The sequence below is a fragment of the Synchiropus splendidus genome, chromosome 4 (assembly GCF_027744825.2).
Source record: "Synchiropus splendidus isolate RoL2022-P1 chromosome 4, RoL_Sspl_1.0, whole genome shotgun sequence".
Classification (NCBI taxonomy): domain Eukaryota; kingdom Metazoa; phylum Chordata; class Actinopteri; order Syngnathiformes; family Callionymidae; genus Synchiropus; species Synchiropus splendidus.
Window position 1 is genome coordinate 32,553,078 of NC_071337.1, and position 19,819 is coordinate 32,572,896.

General features: G+C 40.4%; 2 protein-coding genes across 5 annotated transcripts; both read left to right on the forward strand.

Moving 5' to 3' along the window:
• Positions 1-1,608: 1,608 nt before the first annotated feature.
• asns (asparagine synthetase) lies at positions 1,609-18,647 on the forward strand. 3 transcript variants are annotated; one of them, XM_053862530.1, is made up of 12 exons: positions 1,609-1,705; positions 3,515-3,775; positions 3,852-4,089; positions 4,162-4,347; positions 4,415-4,516; positions 11,603-11,730; positions 14,088-14,214; positions 15,988-16,094; positions 16,171-16,271; positions 17,618-17,699; positions 17,773-17,928; positions 18,083-18,647. In XM_053862530.1, exons 2-12 carry the CDS (start codon positions 3,527-3,529, stop codon positions 18,287-18,289), a joined length of 1,683 nt encoding a protein of 560 aa, XP_053718505.1. In that variant the 5' UTR covers positions 1,609-1,705; positions 3,515-3,526; the 3' UTR covers positions 18,290-18,647. The 3 variants fall into 3 exon arrangements, with proteins under 3 accessions (XP_053718505.1, XP_053718504.1, XP_053718506.1); XM_053862529.1 differs by lacking the exon at positions 1,609-1,705 and adding an exon at positions 3,057-3,211; XM_053862531.1 differs by lacking the exon at positions 1,609-1,705 and adding an exon at positions 3,221-3,436.
• On the forward strand, positions 11,737-13,708 carry LOC128757329 (E3 SUMO-protein ligase ZBED1-like). 2 transcript variants are annotated; one of them, XM_053862532.1, is made up of 3 exons: positions 11,737-12,614; positions 12,758-13,010; positions 13,096-13,708. In XM_053862532.1, the coding sequence occupies exons 1-3, from the start codon at positions 12,424-12,426 to the stop codon at positions 13,498-13,500; spliced, it is 849 nt and encodes a 282-aa protein (XP_053718507.1). In that variant the 5' UTR covers positions 11,737-12,423; the 3' UTR covers positions 13,501-13,708. The 2 variants fall into 2 exon arrangements, with proteins under 2 accessions (XP_053718507.1, XP_053718509.1); XM_053862534.1 differs by having other exon boundaries at positions 12,900-13,010.
• Positions 18,648-19,819: the final 1,172 nt, after the last annotated feature.

The following is a 19,819-nucleotide window of genomic DNA, read 5'->3' on the forward strand; positions in this document are numbered from 1 at the left end:
ATATCAAACATTATTAACAAAATATAAGCATGAGTATTAAATGCATTTTTATACATTTGCATCTGGAACACTCAATGAATCACATATACACACCACAACTCAAAATGAATGAGAATCAAAGTCAGTTCCTTTCAACCGACTGACCGAGACAGAGACCCACGAACAGTAGCAGGGAGAGTTTAGAAGCAAATGGAATAATCCGTTTATTCAGTCAAAAAAAAAAAAAAAAAAAAAAAAAAAGGATCCGGTAGAGGGAGACTAAGTCCACAAAACAAAACTCAAATACCTGCGAGGGAATTAAAACTAAACCGCCTCAACTGTGGACGGACGGGTCACGATTATTTATTTTTTTGTGATTATTTTTATTTTTATTGGTGCTGCCTCTCAGAAAGAAGGTTCGGCGCTGCAACCCAGCTCTTGACCTTTCTGGGTCGAGTTTGCATGTTCTCCCTGTGTCTGTATGAGATTTCTCCACGTACTCCGGTTTCTTCAAAACGACATGCTCACTAGGTATGCATGCATGTGTGTTTGTGCCCTGTGATGGACTGGCAACCTGTCGTTGTATGTATGTATTATGAGTTTGCTATGGCAGATCTGTTGGTAAGTAGAAGTCAGAAAGTGACAGAAACATTGCATCACCAGTAATGCCACCCATATGAAGAAATTTCTCCATTGAAAATGGCGTACAGATGTTTGAATAACAAACACTGAGGTAGAAGATGAAGACAACCAATGGGATTCATGGGTGTGGTGAATGAGGCTAGAAAGAGGAGGCATGCGAAGGGAAGAGATTCACTTGCTCAGGCAATACCAGATGGGAAACAAGTCTATTACTAACTTAAAGGCATATTGGCATAGTTAGAAGCACTCTCTCCCACCAAGTTGTACACAATATCAAACTCAAATGTTGACGGACATGCTTCCTAGAAATTGGTTGACCCACCTGCTGATCACTCTCAATGACAATTAAATAAGCAGCTCACGAAGTGACAGATGTTGGGAAGGAGAATGTGTCTCCATTCTGACCGTCTGAGGCAGTAGCAAGGGGCGTGGCGACTATGTTGCACGGAAAATAACAGATCAGGATGAAGACCATGACTTTCTCTTTCATCCTTTCCAACACCCTTTTGTCACACATCACACCTGACACTTTTCTCCAATCATTCCATCCTGCCTGCACCCGCTTCTTCACCTCTTTCTCACACCCTCCAGCCTACCAAGTACTTGAAATCCTCCACCTTCTTTATCTCTGCATCCTGTAACTTCACCTGCCCACTTGGGTCCCTCTCATTCACACATGTATTCCATCTTACTGCGTCTCACCTTCATTCCTCTCCTTTCTAAGACATACCTCCACCTCTCTAGCTTATCTTCCACTTGCTCCCTGCTCTCACCACACTTCATCGTATGGCTCTTTCAACTTTATCCATCGATAGTTGCCACAACACTGGACATCTCCCTTGTTCTTGAAGAGCTAGTGGTGCACACTTCTCCATTCTGAGTTAAGACACCAGTAACTCGATTGGCACAGTTCATACAGTGGTCGCCGTTTCTTCGTGCATTTGCTCTGAGTTCGCCGATTCTTTTTTCCTCCGTAAATGCTTTTATTATGAAGGCAAGAGAGTAGTATCCGGTGTCCCGTGGAAGATTTTTTTTCCTTACGCCTCGTGCTGCTGCTTCTTCCCCGCTATTGATTCAAATATCGGTAAGTTCCATACTTGAAAATTAGTTTGTATTAATATTCTTGTACATTCTGATCGATAAATTGCGCCACTTCCTTTGAGAGCCTAGTGAGAGTTTATTTGGGGGTGAGGAGGGCGCAGCTGTGCATGATGCAACTATTCACCAGTAGTGCTGTGTTTAAAAAATCGATTTTCCGATTCTGAATCGATTCGTACATCAATTCCATAAAATCGATTCGTAGGTCCAAAGATCGGATTAATTAATTTACGTTTTAACACATATTCTCTGGGTGAAGTGCGCATGCGCGCACCTGGGACACCAAAGTCAAAACAACATGCCTCCTCATAGTGGCAACACTAGCAACGTTCAGACGCGACCAAACCAAAAACGCGTTCGACAAAAGCATAGCAATTAGCATGTTATGCCTAATGGAGGTACTGGAAGTGTTGCAGTATTTCGGAAATATGACCCACCTCACGAGTCACGTGACGCGACATCGCCCACCGCTCCTGTCCAAGCCATCCACCGGGCCACAACAAATGAAACTCGAGCGAACTTTACCACTAGCGGGTAATTCTGCACGCTCTGTCAAAATAACTGACGCGATTGCGGGCTTCATTTGCAAAGATATGCGGAAACGAGGGCTTCAGGCGGCTAATGAAAGTAACAGAGCCTCACTATGTTACGGTGTCTCGCAAACGTCTGTTATCCCAAACATGCACCAGTCAGTCAAAGAAAACGTGAAAAGTAAGCTTCAGTCAGCAATCAGGGTGGGCATTACAAGTGATGCGTGGACATCTTCGCAATCTTACACGAATCTGACAACTCACTATATTGATGAGGAGTGAGACCTCTTGTCGTACGTACTACAGACCACATAGAACTGTTTACATACTGACCAATGACCGTCAGGTTGCTGTGAAGTCAGTCACCGGCACTCTGTTTACATTTTCAATGGCTGAGAATATCTTTTTTTCATTTTGGTAATAAAATAAAAACGCATTAGTATTATTGGGTGAATTTTTAATGTCATATTTCTAATAATGCACCAGTCCCATGAGCAGTCACATCTGGCCTTCTGTGTCTGGATCTTTATTATCATTTACTATGAATCCTTCATTAATTTCCTGTTGAATGTCCATATGGTACTAGTATTAATACGTTGTGTAACTTGTCATGTGATCATGCCAACAGCTAAGAAAATGGTTTAAATACTAACCTGAATCGAGATCGGATCGGATCGAATTGAATCGTGATAATCGATTCCAAGTCATGAGAATCGGAATCGAATCGATTCTTGAAATTAGACTCGATACCCAGCCCTATTCACCAGTTACTTTTCCGTTAACATTCGAGTCCTGGCTGCAGCACGCGCCACCGTTGCGCTTCAGAAATGAGTGTGCTATCGGAGTGCGACTACCACGGGGACATCGGTATGAATGTCGCTGTCGTGTCCTGTCATGATGAAATCGTCAGGTGCCGCTCATATTTCGCTAGACAGGACAACCTGGCAAAGTTTTCCGCTCTGGTTAGTGCCAACTCTGAAGTTACACGCCGGTATTCCGCACAAATGTCTCCTGCAACGTGTATTTCCATTTGTCATCGCATCCACGAGTCTTGTAAAAACAGACGGATGTATTTTTGTTGTTAAAACATTAAACAGAAGTACTGACGCACGTCTAGTATTTGAGAGAGGGTTCTAGTTTCTGTCTTCACAACATATAACATATTCCAGGAATATTACAGCTTCCAGGTATTTTATACAAATATTATCTCGTATAAATGCATCACACAGCAAAGTGAACGTATCTGTGTCCTTGCCTTGCTTCAGAGAAAAGAAACCATGTGCGGTATCTGGGCCCTGTTCGGCAGTGATGACTGCCTCTCCGTGCAGTGCACCAATGCAATGAAGATAGCCCACAGAGGCCCCGACGCCTTTCGCTTTGAGAACGTCAATGGCTACACCAACTGCTGCTTCGGCTTCCACCGTTTGGCGATTGTGGATCAGCTGCATGGGATGCAGCCTCTGCGCATCAAAAAGTTTCCGTTCCTGTGGTTATGCTACAATGGAGAGATATATAACCATCACCTGGTCAGTCTGTACATTCTTGTCTGTCTGTGTTAAACCAAACAAACAGAATCGAGATTTAACTTCGTCTATTTTTCAGCTGAAGGAACAGTTTGGGTTTGAGTTCCAGACTATGGTGGATGGTGAGGTCTTGCTCCATCTCTATGACCGCTTTGGTATCTCGAAAATGGCTTCACTACTGGATGGTGTGTTTGCTTTTGTCCTTTTGGACTCTGCGAACAGGAAAGTCATTCTGGGTCGTGATACTTATGGTGTTCGACCTTTATTTAAATTCCTTGCAGACGATGGCTTTCTTGCTGTCTGTTCAGAGGCCAAAGGTAAACATTTCATGGTGTGTCAGTTCTGACAGTCTTGACAGAGTAACTTAGATTATTTTTGTTGTGATCCAGGACTTACAGAAGTCTCTCATACTATGAGCATGCCTGTCAACATCACCGCTTTCCTCCCAGGCCACTTTGAGGTGTTTGATTTGAAGCAAAATGGCAAAGTGCGATCTATTCAAATGGATCAGTTTCACTGTTGCACAAAAGAACCAGCTCATGCAATCTACGACACCGTGGGAGCGCTGGCGAATGGTATTACCTCATCCTCATGTTCACTTGGGTTTGTGTTTCTGAACGCTGTAAGTGGGTATCTTTGCAGGTTTTGAAGAGGAGACAGTGAAAGGAAACATCAGAATCCTATTTGAGAATGCTGTAAGGAAACGACTCATGGCCAATAGAAGAATTGGATGTCTGCTCTCAGGTAAAGTGAATAGATACAGTATCCCTTTTCAGATCACAGGTTAGGTCATGATCCTTTTTGTCCTCATTATATCAGAAACTTGGCTTTTGGTTAATAAACTAATGTGTGTACATTACTGAAGCAACTGTTTGAAGGTGATGGTATCCTTATTTTTGCTGGATTGGCAATCAGCGATACTTTTTTTTTTAATCTACTGATTTTATTTACCAGAGCTTTCACAGAAATGCAAAAGTATCTTCAGTTAGACATGAAATTCATTTGACTTGGCATGGAAGAAGGCATGAAAAAGCATTACATGAGATTTGCTGATACATGCAGAAACCCTTGGGAGTAGATTATGATCACAAACCAGATCAGATTTAATTACGAAAACCGTTGTTTCAAATCGAAGAATTGATTTTAAATTGAATCAAAATCAAAGCATAAGTTATTTAAAAAAAAAAAAAAAATTAACAACTCTGAAAGTGTGGCGACCTTTATATAACCATGGTGGTGAATGAGAAACCACTGTGTTTGAAACCATAGAATTTGAGACCAAAAACAGTAAGAGTGGCAGGTAAGCATTGATGACAAAATCCATGCGGATACTGCTATTGAAGACCTCAAAACGCATATTTCCCTTTTTCTAGTTTCAAGTTGTTCATTTGTCTTTTACTGCATAGAAGAAGCATTGTATTTATTTTAGGGTATGGTGCTCACAGAATGAGTTTCATCCCTGGAATATGTTTGCACTGGCTCTGTGTTCTGGCAGCTTCCATGTCAAAAAATGGAACTGTAATAAAATGTTCAATAGTACTCATACAATACTATACACTCACAATATTTTTTCAAGTAAAATGTGTGATTATACTGTATTTGATGTACCTACTTTAAAGAAGAACTAATTGGCAATTTGGGTGTCTTCTAAAATATTTTGAATATCTATTGAACACAGCATATGTCTGTTTGCACAAAACTATGATTTGAAATATTTAGCGGTGGAAAATGTGCCTTGTGCAGTGATTGGTCAGGAGGAAAGCTTCAGCCTGCCTCTGCTGATAAACTGCACTCTTGAAAGTTAAAATCTCTTGCAGTCAAAGCCTTCAACTCCTGCTTTTCATGGACCGTAAAATGGTAACATCACTGGGGCAATTATAGAAAACTGAAAACTATGAGAGAGGGTAGAGGCCACAGCATTAATGGCATAGTCTGTCTACAAAATCTATCGAGGCCGCTTTTGAGTTTAATACTGGTTAAATGATGCTTGCTTCTGTCTCTCAGTCTCTCTCTTCCATGTCTGCTTGTGATGACGTAGACATTGCTGCGGGGTATCAGAGATGACGTGTGATGTGTCTTGTTCATTTGAAAAACACTTCCTCCCCCTCTCTTGACCCTCATCCCTCCAGGGAAGATCCTTCAAAACACATAGTTCTCTTCAAGCCTGATTAGGATTCTGGCTGGATTGAATGAGTATAAATGAATGAGTTAATTATATTATTTTTGCAAATAAAAAAAAACAAAGAGCATTTGTTTTTGTGGAAAATGGCATCACAGAAAAAAAAACCCAAAATCTGTGCAAAATGTGAACAAATTGAGTTGAACACAGCTTTGTTTTATTTGTATAGATGAATATCAAGGACATTTGCTCTGTTAAAATAGGTGGGTGGTAAATAGTTGGATTACAATCCATTTAACTGTTTTCATTTTTAACCACGAAGTGGCACTCACTGACTAGACCTAAAACAAATATTTTAAAACAATTGTAAAAACACTAATTTTTATATACAAATTATAGATGCATCACCAAAAATTACTACATGCAAATTTGGCGGAGTTCAAGAATTGATGATGATCCAGAAAGACGGCTAACATAATGACACATTGACTTACCTACCGAAGACAGACCAACAGCCGTTTGCCAGAAGAGACCGACCGTGGGTGCTAGTCCTGTATTCATCCGGGCCAACAGGTCGTCCAGCTGGCTATATAGTTCCACCTGAAGTACGACTCAAAGCGGCTGCATCTAGGCGACGCTCCTGGAGGAGGTGGTAAATTCACCAGTGTGAAAAATGAGAGCGTTGCGAAACGAATCTGTTGCTTCATAAGTAACAATAGATTGAGCACCGGCTGTGCCAACTTCTATCCATTGTCCACAACAATTTGGGACCATGCCCCCTGGCAATGGACCTACTTTGGCGACGTGTTGGTGCCGGGCAGATGACTTCTAATTACAACTTGAGCAAGCTACCAGCTATTGACGACTGGTGCTACCTAGGGCTGAACGATTGCTTGCATTTGCGATTATACTGCAATATGATAAAACGTGATTTTATAACCGTAAGGCTGCGATTTGACTGGTCACGTGACTTTCACGTTGGTGGCGCAGCGCAACGGTGAGCTTTAGCCATTGAGCTGTTATTACGGCTTTAGCCTATGAAGGTAAAATGGGTGCAAAAGTGGCACATACCAGTAACACAAGACTTGTATCCATGCGTCAGAGGCACATACGCGTAACTGCACATTTGTATCTGTAAACCCCGTGGCACGTGCGTGTAAAAAGATTTACATTCATACAAACACGAAAAGTAATTTTGCCTTCATTTTCTAAGTGCACAGATACAAGTGACTAAACACGAGCTCTTGAAACTGCAATTGTGACACATTGCTGAGTTTTCCACCTCAACCACCGCCAAAACAGCTGCATAAGTTCCACATACTCGTAGAACACGATCGGTATGCGCGTGCACCCTTTTGCACCTCTTCTCGCACCTGTAAATGAAACTGATGCGCACTCGTTCATAAGAATAGCCAATAAGGAAGAACAATTATATATACTGAATCACATATGGTTTATTATAATACAGATTGATTTATTAGTTGTGTTTGCTGTAAAATACATGAGAAGAGGACCTTGAAAAATAATTGCACATTTAATCGCAATCGCAAAATATTGAGAGAAAAAAATCGCAATTAGATTATTTTCCAAAATCGTTCAGCCCTAGTGCTACCGCGGCCAAAAGGTAGCTGTGAACGTACCTTTACTGTTGCCAGCGAGTAAACAGGACCTCTGCCACCGCCACTGCCGACTCTTGAGTCTCTAGATCGGTGTTGGTTTTATTAGATCGAGTGGTTAAATAGGTTTTCTGATGCAGTCGTCAGACTAGGTCCGCTCTGAAAATTGTTGGATGTTGGACATCCGCCCCGATATTGGTGGTGTCGCCCCCTACTGTGTCTCTGATTATTGTTCACTTATTTTGGAAGAACAATATCCTACAAGCTTGCATTTAGTGACAATCAACCAATTCTGATGACATGACACTAAAAAACAACCATTGTAGGAAAGAGAATTCTGAAACTATTTTATCACACCAGACAAAAGACAACAGTTTGTGTAATAATTTAAAATAAAATAATAAATGATAACTAAATGATAATTTATTCACATTTCTTCAATAGTGTCTAGGGAATATGTCCTGATGGGACCATAGTTAAAGTAAACTGCGAAGAGACTTGAGATACCTGGGAGACAGCAGTCTGACAGCTGAATTTAACCCCAAAATAAAACTGGCAGAGCAGTCTGTTGGGTTGCAAACAGGACATAAAATTGCAGTTTGCAAAAGAGTGTTCAATCAAACTGTCTATTATATAATGGAAAATGGTGTTTTGTTGTTTTTTTTTGAAATTATTATTAATATTTGGAAAGCAAAGTCTGAAATATTTAAAAAAATAGTCAAAAATATGCAATCATCTGAACATGAACTTTCTTTGACAAACATCCATGTAAATATGTTCTCGACTGGTAATGCAACATTTTAAGAAAATAGTAAAAAAAACCATTTAGCCACGTTGGATCTTTAGCCAAGAAATTTGAATTTTATTCACCTTAGGCCACAAATTTTAAATTCACATGCCTACTAAAAAATGTGAACACGTTAGTATGTTAGTTTCGAATTTTGAAATATTTGGTAATATGTATTTACGGATTCACGCTTGTGGCAACAGCGCTTGATCACTATAGCTTAACAAGCAAAACAGTGAAGTGGTTCCCCGGGATTAGATGCATGTCGTGATTCACATGCATGCAGCAACTTTTGATCGAGACATTTGCTTTGGGTCACGTGGGGAGAAAATTCATATATAATTGGCTCCCAACCAACACAGCCCAATATAATTGATGGAGTGATTTTTTGGTTTATTGTACAGTTAGTCTTAAATTCAACTTGAACTGGCATTGAGTCTTTAAAAGTCTTGAATTTAACTGGTCTTAAGCTGTAGGAACCCTGCTGGAGCACCATGTGTACCTGAGCCTTGCAATTTGTTGAACGCTAAATGTTTAATCCACATGCTAAGTATTTCAGAGTTGTCTTTTCCAAAGCATTATTTCCTATTCCGGTTGATAAGGCTTCACAATTTTGGTTTGCTTTTACATTTTAAAGAAAAAGATATACTAGTATATGCGTACCGCAACGCTACAGAGTCATAAACCATATTTTCGACTGCAATGCAAGCAAGCATAGCTAGATTCAAAGCCATCTAATGGTTTACCCCACGGGTGGGCGAGCTGTTCCACAAAGGGCCGCAGTGGGTGCAGGCTTTTGTTCCAACTAATCAAGAGGACACCTTTTCTCCAGTCAGGTGTTTTACAAGTATAATCAGTTGATTGTCAGTCAGATGCTGTTTTTTTTAGCTGCACCTGATTGGTAAAACTGTGTGAGCTTGTTTGGTTGGGACAAAAACCTGCACCACCCCGTCCCTTTGAAAACCGGATTGCCCACCCCCGGTCGACACTGATGACGTACGAGTGGCATCTAAAGCGAAGAACACTGTAAAGCATTGGCAGCACATTGGCAGTGTGTCTGTTTGTGGAAGAGCACATTTGAAAACACAAACTACAGCTGTGGAAAACATCTGTCAAATACTTAGGATTCTTAGTCACAAAACAAGGATGACTGTTAGATGAATGACAAGCTTCTGTAGACTGTAGATATCAAACTATTCCACATAAACAAGGACAATACAAGACTTGGTTAACAATGACTTAACAGCTATGGGCAAAGTGACATGGACACTAAGAGCGGAAACAACTGACTTGGCATTAAACACTTGATTAACATAAAAAAAACCCCAAACATTAATAAAAGAAGCATTAAGTTTACCTAATTAGGCAAAACTTTTCCAAAAGGTAGAGAGAAGTGCTATTCAGAAGGAACTTAATGAAATTGAATAATTATATAGAGTTACAAATCCATTGTATGATTGTAAGAAGTTTATCTTGATCCAATAAGTGAGATTGCAGCATGATGGTGCTCAGTTATTCCACTTTTTGGGCCCATTGTAGTAACAAAATAGATTATTATGTGTATTATAACTGACAGTGTTTGATGAACCTCACTTGGGTATATAGCAAACAAAGGACTGAAGGAACAGCTGGCGCCAACATATCTGATGGCTTTGCAGAACTGCATAGCCAGAACTCATTACTGGCAGAGAAATCTGGAGTATGCAGCATGTTTAAAGATCACTGTTCATCCCTAACAACGCAGTGCCTGGAGGGAGTGCCAGCAGTGCACTTGTGGGACTTAAAGTGTTGTCTCGAGAAGTGTTAAGGACCAGTTCTCTGACTAGTTTGCCAACATCTCCCAACATTTTGGGAGTTGTTGGGTTGATTTTGGCAGCTATAAAGACAGTAAATGCTGAGGTGGTCAAGGACAGCCTTGACCATTGTTCTTTAGAGAAGATCTCGACACTCTCAACTTCATGGACGTGGTGTTGAACATATTCTTTCCTTGCAAGTAAAAGTGTGTACTTTGAACAAATTGTGATCACTGTTGTTGTTGAGTTCCTAGTGAGTGCTTCAGTGTCAGCACTTTAAACTACACAAACTTCAAAACAGAGCATCCTCATGATAAGGGACTCATTGCATCATTGACTTCAACATTTGAAACATAGGAGTGAGTCAGCGACTTGTATTAGTTGCTCCATGAATTGACTTGCAGAATTTAGGAATGGATTTCAAAGTGAAAAGTCAAAAATCTAAAGCTTAAAATATATCTCTGAAAATTAAATACATTAAAAAAACAGAGGAATTAAGTTTTATTCTTTCCCCCCTTTCAATCCAAAAGCTGTGGGATTGAAATTAACTTCCTTCCTCCTGATGGTTCCAACTGCCCTTTTCCTCAATTCCTTTTTGTTCCTCAGGTATTCCTTCCTCCACTGGTAGAAATGTAGACCCTTTGCTTAATTTCTCCCATTGTTGTTAAATATTCAAGTCGTTGCTGCTTGCATCCTGCTCATTTCTACCCAGCCTATGGGTGTTTGCGTGAATGGTTGCTTTGTTCTGTGTTTTGATGGTTGTTCATGTCAGGTGTTAGTGATGGGATGATGAGGCTTTGTGAAACAGTGTTCTTATATTCACTTATATTCCACTAGATCACATGCTCCAAAATCTTTGGATAAAACAGCCTTTCTAATGAGTGAGAAGACATTGACCATGGCCACCCATTAGGTGACAGCGGCAGTTCCATCAAACTGTTTTGACCCGCGTTACGTCTGTGTTACAGAGGTGTTAAATGTGAGGTGTTAAAAGTGCTTATACCCAGAGTTCAGATGTATGCTTTATGTTGTGTTCGAAGCTCCGGTTCAGTGAGACTTCACTTCACCTCGTCACGGAGATGATCACGTGATCAATTCTTTATATGTGAATGAAATCTGTCTGCTATACATTGTTGCACTCACAACAGACTTCGATGGCAATAGAAAGCCATGAAATTATGATCACACACTGTATTACTGTGGATTACAAGATGCTGTGCCCTGTGCTGTGGGGCGCACCCCCTCCATTTGAGACGGAGGGAGACTGAAACAGCGGCTGAATGGATGATCATGTTCTATACATGTTAAAAGAACATGTCTTGCCTTATTTTGCAATTCAATTTGTTTTCATATAATTTAAATTATATTTTATTTGACGGACAAAGGTATTTTTGAACAAAGTTATATTTGTCTTGTTTGTATATTTCTTAGTGATCCAAAAATGATCTGAAACAAGAGTTTTTTGATGTATTGCATAACACTGTAGTGACCTGCCTGTGATCTGTGCATGGACAGGTGGTCTGGACTCTAGTCTGGTTGCTGCTACCTTGGTGAAGCTGTCAAAAGAATGGAAACTGCCTTATCCCATCCAGACCTTCTCCATTGGGTCAAAGGATAGCCCTGATATCCTAGCTGCTCGAAAGGTAAGCAGGATTTCTATGTGTGTTTTTGTACATTCAAAGTTGTAAGAAAACTCACACAAGCCTTATAATTTTCAGCTGTATTTTATAATATATTTATATATTTATTAGTGCTGTCATTTTAACGCGTTAATTCGATTAAGTTTAACGCAATTAATTATGAGCATCAACGGTGGCGAGCAAATGCTTGCGCATTTGAATTTTGGCCCATTGAAGGACCCGTAGTCTTCTCGGCTGTGCTACGTCACCTGTGCAGGCAAAATAACAAGGCAGTGGGCAACAATAACAGACATGGACAAGACTCAGGAGGAGGAGGCAAGTGCGTCTTCACTCGGGCCACTGAATGGCAAGTTTATTTACAAAAAGAACAGAGACGGGACGATAAATAAAAACGCTGTAGTTTTTGCAAAAAGGAGTTCTCTTACCACCGGTGCAACTCCTGCCTGAGGTACCATTTAAATGTGAAACTAGTTCAAGCAAGTTCCTCCGTTGCGAGTGCGGCTACCGGGAGCTAGCTCCGCCAACCCACGCTTGCTGAATTTGGGAAACGAATGAGCCAATCCACACGGCCCTCGGACAAGCCAGAGAACCCCTGGCTCAAGACGTTCCCACAAGGTGAGACTGTTGATTACCTATTGTACCTGTGTGTGTGTGTGTGAGTGAGAGAGAGTGTGTTTGGTTCAGTGCAACTACTGTATGTACAACATACTGCTCAAAACTGCACAACTAATGCTATTTTTTTTGTTTTATTTTATTGAAAGATGGAATTCAACGCTCTCAATGATCTCACAGTACTTTTTGGCCCAACAGAGGCACAACCTGGCCACACTGACCAACCTACAGTGTGAAAAACTCCAGAAGCTGGAGGTTGTTCTTGAACCCTGCAAGTATGTCCCTCTCTCAAGCACACACACTCACTCATACACACACCTCCCCTCTCTCTCCCCCTTTCATGCACTAACCTCCATCTCTCTATCATACCTTTCTACTTTCCCAATAAAGTGAGTTCATTATTGCCATATATTTGCAGACATGTGACTGAGCTACTTGGAGTTGACAGCTATGTGTCATGCTCTGTTGTGCTCCCCGCAATCTACCATCTCAACTGTGTCCTGGAGCCCACTGATGAGAATCCGGGCTACATGATACAGTTCAAAACCACCTTTTTAAAGGACCTGGACGCACGCAAAGTCAATATGAACATCAGATGGCTGAAGGTGGCTACAGCCCTTGACCCACGATTCAAGGACTTTAAGAGCCTACACAAGAATGAAAGAGATGAGGTATGTGTGTGACTGAGAAGACCAGTGTTCTGCAAGTGCTTTGGTTAGAAAGTCCTATGCAACAAATATTTTTTCCTCTTTTAAGGTGTGGACCTGGATTGATGAGATGCTGCGACGGTCAGAAGCAGGACCTGCCCCTCCTCAACCCACAGAGGACAAGCCAGCAGCAAAGAAGAGCTTCCTCCTGTTGTGTTCTTCAGACTCTGACTCTGACAAGGAGGAGCAGGGCCTTCTAGCCCGCTACAAAGCTGAGCCGTGCATTGGAATGCATGAGAGTCCACTGGAGTGGTGGGCAGTTCACGCAGGAGCCTATGGACAACTGTCCTCTCCTCCTCTTGCTCGCAAGTATCTGGCTACTCCTGCAACGTCAGTGCCATGCGAGAGACTCTTTTCACTCGCAGGTAACATCATACAGAAGAAGGGGGCAGCCTTACACTCAGACAATGTAAACAAGCTTGTCTGTCTGAGCAACTGGCTGAAGAAGACATAATGTTGTCTGTTGTTACATCCTGTGGGTTTTTGATTTCAGAGGTTGATACTTAAACCACAGATCCACTTTTGGGGTTGAGGTGTTGTGCCCCAGATACTGTAGCCGCTAATTTTTGTTAACCTCTGGTAAACTATGTCATGTTCTCTTGACTTACCTGCTGTGTCGGCAGCTGAAGCTCAGTTCACCAATAAAAAAAATTGTAAAAAAATGTATTCAATTGATTAGTCATGCACTACAATTTTTTAATATCCTAGAACTCAAATTCTTTATCAGGAGACCTTTAGCAAATATTACATAAAAATGCGATTAATTCGATTAATGAATTACAAAATCCTGTAATTAATTCGATTAATTTTTTTAATCGACTGACAGCACTAATATTTATAACGATGGTGTGCTGTTCATTTAACAGTGCACAATTATTATGTTTCATTTGATTCGATCCGAGAATGCGTATCAGAATCATGAACTTGCCAGTTTTCCTCATATAATCTGAGCAATCATTCTTCATACGTTCCTGGATATTGTCTCAATGGTTGAAGATCATTTGAATATTGTCAGATTATTTCACGTGCTTTTCTTCTCAGGTTGCAGCTCACATTGGCAGTGAACATCATGAAGTTTTCTTCTCAGTAGAAGATGGTCTAAAGTCAGTGGAGAAGGTCATCTTTCATTTAGAGACCTATGACATCACCACCATACGTGCCTCTGTAGGTCAGTGCCACGGTGCTAAATATCCATGATCTGAATCGTCTATTTGTACCAGTCCTTAGGTTGGCAATGTAGAAATGACGCTCAAGCTACACAGAACACAATAATGGTTTAGTGTTTGTCCTGGACTCGCCTTAGTATTTGAGTCTCAGTTGCAATGGTGCATGTGTGATGTTGAGAGCAAAACTTTCTTGACTTCACAATAATCGACAAGTAATAACAAGTAGTAATACGTGACTTACGTGACCAAGTGATAAGACCATGTTAATATGAAATGTTGAACGTGCTAATTCAAATCATGTGATCACGTATTGTCACGTATCAGGGAGCTTTCATCATGCAGTAAGTTAAGAGGTGCAAGACAGACTTTTTCTGTTTGGTTGTGGGCAGTATGGAGGTATACGAAGAAGAACATCTCCATGACATCGTCATCAGCCAAGTAACACTTGGTCATGATCAAATATCAAGCCAAATATATGTGCCATTTTGATGCTTTACGCTTAATCACCTTATTTCTCTGTCAATAGTGTTAATTTGTCAGGCGAAACGAGACAAAATATGTTTGCCAACATCAAATAAAAACAAGACTAAAAGCTTTTACAAGAAATAAACAAACCCCCTGTCCTTCCTTTGGAAATGCTCCACATTTATGCCTGTAAAAGTATCCTGTTGCTGTGCCAATATGGCTTCTAACAAAACTGCATGCAGGATGATTAACTACAAACTCTGGAGCATTTTAGGGCTGCAGTAGATGTGCCATTTCATGGTTTCGCCGACATGTAGATGATTGTGGCTCACCGCCGCCATGCTTCTAAAATAATGATGAAATGTATTAAAGCAAAGTGGGAACATAGAAACAAGCACTTCAGGCACTAAAGACTTCAGGCATCAAGGAGATGGACATGGCCGTTTTCATTGTGTATTTAACTGAAAAATCCCAAAAGAAACACAACTAAATGAATGGAATGTGTCCGTAGCTCAGGGAACTGAAGTGGCGCCTGGACTAGACATATGAAGAGTCAGACCGGGTGAGGATGGCTGCAGTTAGGAGAGAGATATGCATCTCATTTTTGTTGTCACCAATTCAAAACAGCATCTAGAGCATGCGAGTGTGGAGGATTTTTGTTTTGGATAAAACGAATCATATCAAAACATATTTTGATCAAGACATATTCTGTCTGTGTAAATAATCATAGCTTACTTGAATGAGATGAATGACAATGACTATGTTGCTATCCAGGTGTATCAATGTATAGCTGCCAAACTGAATGTCCTGTAAAATTACATATTTTATCAACACTGTCACTGTAATGGTAAATATCACAGTAAGATGATTTATAATTCATCACCACCAACAAAAACGTTTTCTTCTTTTAGAAGCTGTTCTGCTAATGTACGCTGTACTGATTTCCACCTATGGACCATGGCAGGTTCCAGACAGAATGAATGATGCGCTGGTGCTTCATACATTCTACCTGGATGGATGATGCGCCAGTGAAATGTGAAATAAGCCTCTGCAGACACCATGATGTTGCCCACAGGCATTTGTCTATCCAGCAGCTAGCTCTGGCACTTGTCACGAAGGCCGAATCAAGTTATTGAATACTGAAAACATTATTATGCAGACTAGCATTATGGCACTTCAAATGTCTTGCCTCAGAATGCTCCGTCGATGAATACTGAGGCTTATGTGTGTTGTGGTGGACAACTCAACACAACACAACTAATTTCTTCATAATTATGTTCATTCTAAACACGTTGTTCTTCACTCCCTAGGGATGTACCTGGTATCGAAGTACATCCGTGAGAAGACAGACAGCGTGGTTATTTTCTCTGGAGAAGGATCTGATGAATTGACTCAGGGATATATTTATTTCCACAAGGCAAGTCAAAAGAGCATGTGCACTTCATGTTAAGGCACGTGGAGTTCATCTTGTTCTTAATCTTTGCTTTTTTCAGGCTCCAAGTCCAAAAGAAGGGGCTGAAGAAAGTATTCGTCTGTTGAATGAACTCTACCTTTTTGATGTTCTCAGAGCAGATCGAACCACCGCAGCACATGGGTGAAATTCCGCTCTCTTTTTAGAATTGTGGATGATAAAATTTTGATAATAAAACACTCAAATAGATTTTTTTTACTAATATTCCATAAAATGAATTGCAATAATTTGCCATGAAGTGTTGTGTTGCATTTTATTTTACAAAGTGACATAGCAAAACCCTAAGTATAGTTGCATTTTGTAGTGTTTTGTAGTATATTTTTTGTTTATTTATTTATTTTATATAATATATATAACTTGCATAACCAAGTTATATATATATATATATATATATATATATATATATATATATATATATATATATATATATATATATATATATATATATATATATATAACTGGGCTACTAACCCGTAACGTTTCTGATCACAAGCTCTTCCGGCAGAGTCATTGCACTCATCACTTCTGCTTTCTGATTTGTGGACAACCTGTGCCTTCCAGTTTTAGAGACATATTATCAATGCTGTCCTATGGTACAGTTATGCATAATATGAACACAATGCACCTGAGGACGGACTGCTGCAGGGTGATCAAACTAATCACAACTATCCTTTATCACATCGATGAACCCTAATGGTTTTGTCTTTCTCTTATTCTTTTGGTCAGGACTTCAATTCAAGTTTTCTGTCTCTCCTCTCCATGTCTCCAAACGAACTGAGTCTGGCAATAATAGGGACCAGGCCTGTAGTTAGGCTGCAAGTGACTCAGAGAGGGCCCGTAAAAGTTTCGTGGCCAGTAGTGCATCATTCAATTGCCTTAAGACTGAAAGAAGCTGAATTAGACAGCCACAAGTTTGCAATAGTCACCAACTAAAAAAAATAAAAATTATATTTCTTTTATTAATGTTATGTCCAGTTTTTCTAACAATTTGCATGAAGTGTGTTTTGTTTCTTTTCTTTAGTAAATGTGATGAATATCACTTGATTCTGGTTCTGCTGCTGGTTGGAGTTTTCGAGGACAAATTCTTATTATGGTTCCATGTCATTTCACTAGTTTTCAGTTGGTTTCAGTGTAAATAAGTTAAGTATGGTTATTGAATGCATATGAGAGCGAAAAACCTTTTTGATTCAGTTGTATTACTTGAATGGGCCCCAGCAAATGTACTCTGGAAAAGGTGGGACCCGGGATCAAAAAGGCTAAGAACCCTTGCTCTAGTCTAAACCATATATCATGGCAGATCTCGCTACTGTCCAATATAGCTCATCTTGCACTCTTCTCTCACAAATCACCCCAGACCGTGATCTCCACCTATCCCAACCTGTCACATATTTTAGTCACTGTCCATGATTCGGTATCACTGTTCCGAATAATTTTACCCATCTGTTTTCTCTCCCTTGACTCCATACCAGGCTAGAACTCCGGGTGCCTTTCCTAGATCACAGACTGACGGCGTACTATCTTTCACTGCCAGATGAAATGAAGATCCCCAAGGTACACTCACTTTATGTAAAAGTCTTCAGTTTTGACTTGGTAGTTGGCCTTGACCGTTTATGCGTGTGAACAGCATGGAGTTGAGAAACATCTCCTGAGGGACGCATTCAAAGGTCTAGATCTGATCCCTGATGAAATCCTGTGGAGGCGTAAAGAGGCCTTCAGTGATGGAATGATGTCTGTTAAGAAGTCCTGGTACACCCACCTCCAAGAGCACCTTGAAACGTTGGTAAGTTTTTCTGCAAACATTAATCTTGACCTGTTGCTAAAATAAGTCTTGGTTGGTTGGTTTGTTAAATTGCCTGTCTGCTTCCTGATGTGCAGTCTGATGAAAAGACAAGTGTTATTTTAATCTGACGTGGTTTCTCACTATATCACTACAGGTGAATGATGAGGAGTTAGCAAATGCTAAGAATGCTTTTCCACACAACAGTCCTCACACAAAAGAAGCCTACTACTTCCGACAAGTGTTTGATAAGTTGTTCCCGGACCGTGGCCAGTGGCTCTCCCACTACTGGATGCCCCGGTGGACTGATGCCACTGACCCATCTGCTCGCACTCTGTCCATCTACACACCTGACAAAGACTAGTGGTGCCAAGTTTGAGCAGTTGTAATTGTTGCTCTTCAAATGTGCTACACAGGATTAGATTTTAAATATGCCTGTACTTCCACTAAAATCAAAGCCCCTCTATTTCTTTGATTGAGATGGTATCGCTACTGCTTTTTTAACTTCAGAGCTAGTGCAATGATTGTCTAACCTCTTTTAAAATCACTGCATAGTTGAATAAACTAACTATAACTTAGACTATTATGCATTTAATTGTACTATTTGTATTTGGCTGGTTGGTTGAGGGGCTTCACCTTGTGTTGACATCTAGTGATATTAAAGTAAAAAAATAATTATATTAATAAAATATAAAATTGGAGTGTATTCATTTGAATTTTGATGGAGGAAATAAAAAAAAACGTGTCATGTTTTGACTAATTACACGTATTAAACCATGAGATGTCACCTGTGCTCAGTCTAAGAGGACCTAGACATTTCTATGTTAACTATTATGAATCAATGATTGGTGTTTCTTTATGAAATACGTTGGCCTGTAAGGGACAAGAAACTGCCCCTTGGGCATTTTCCATTATCGTGTGATTTCTAATCGTAACTTGGGAGCTGAAAATGGCTTTCATCACGACACTAGACCCGGCAAGTTTGAGAAGGAAACATGGAGGACCACACATATTTGAAATGCACATTTCAGGAACAAGAGTCATCTCCTTTGTCCAGAAAAAAAGAAAAAGAAAAATGGATAATGAACTGAGCAAGAGACCGGGATTTACTGAAGAATACGGACTGACATTAATTTTCATTTAATCTCATTTGCTTACGTGACAATTATTAAGCAGCATAACGCATGATTCTGATTCTTTATTTAATTAAATCATGTTGTGAACTCGAGTGTCTAAAAAAACAAACTCCAAATCAATGTCCAATGAGTGGAGAGATATGAGCCATTAGCTTAGCCAGCATGAGTGTCATCGCTTCCAAAACAGCAAAACACATGCCTTGTTTTGGATCATTGATTTAAACTCTCCAGTCTAAAATGCCGTATACACACAAACGTGTGTTGAATGATTGTATCTTTTGGCTGCTATCCAGGCCATTTGGTGCATCTTTGCTACTTCACAGACGTGGCCTTTTTGACTCTTCTTCCACAATCGTAAAATGTCACCTCAAATGGGTTTCGCTACATACCTATGCGAAGACTATAGGGATTGGTTTCCTCCCATTGTGGGCAACACCATCATCCAAATTCGAGAAGAAACAGGCAACTTCCGTCCCATGGCCCAAGAAGGAAAGGCCTCTTCTCTCCAACACAGAGAGAATGAACCACCATTCCAGCAGACATACTATATCCCTAAGATACGCTTGGGTGAAGGTGGAGGATGACCAAGATGCCGACTGGCAGATGTCCTCCCATGGACACTCCCTTGAATAAAGCTGCAGATAAAGATATCTCATGTGGAGCCAGCTCTGCACCCCGCTGGAGGGTCAACTACCCTCGGCCCTTATCAAAAAGCCCCTGCAAAAATTTCAGGACGCCCTTGAGCGAACATGATGACA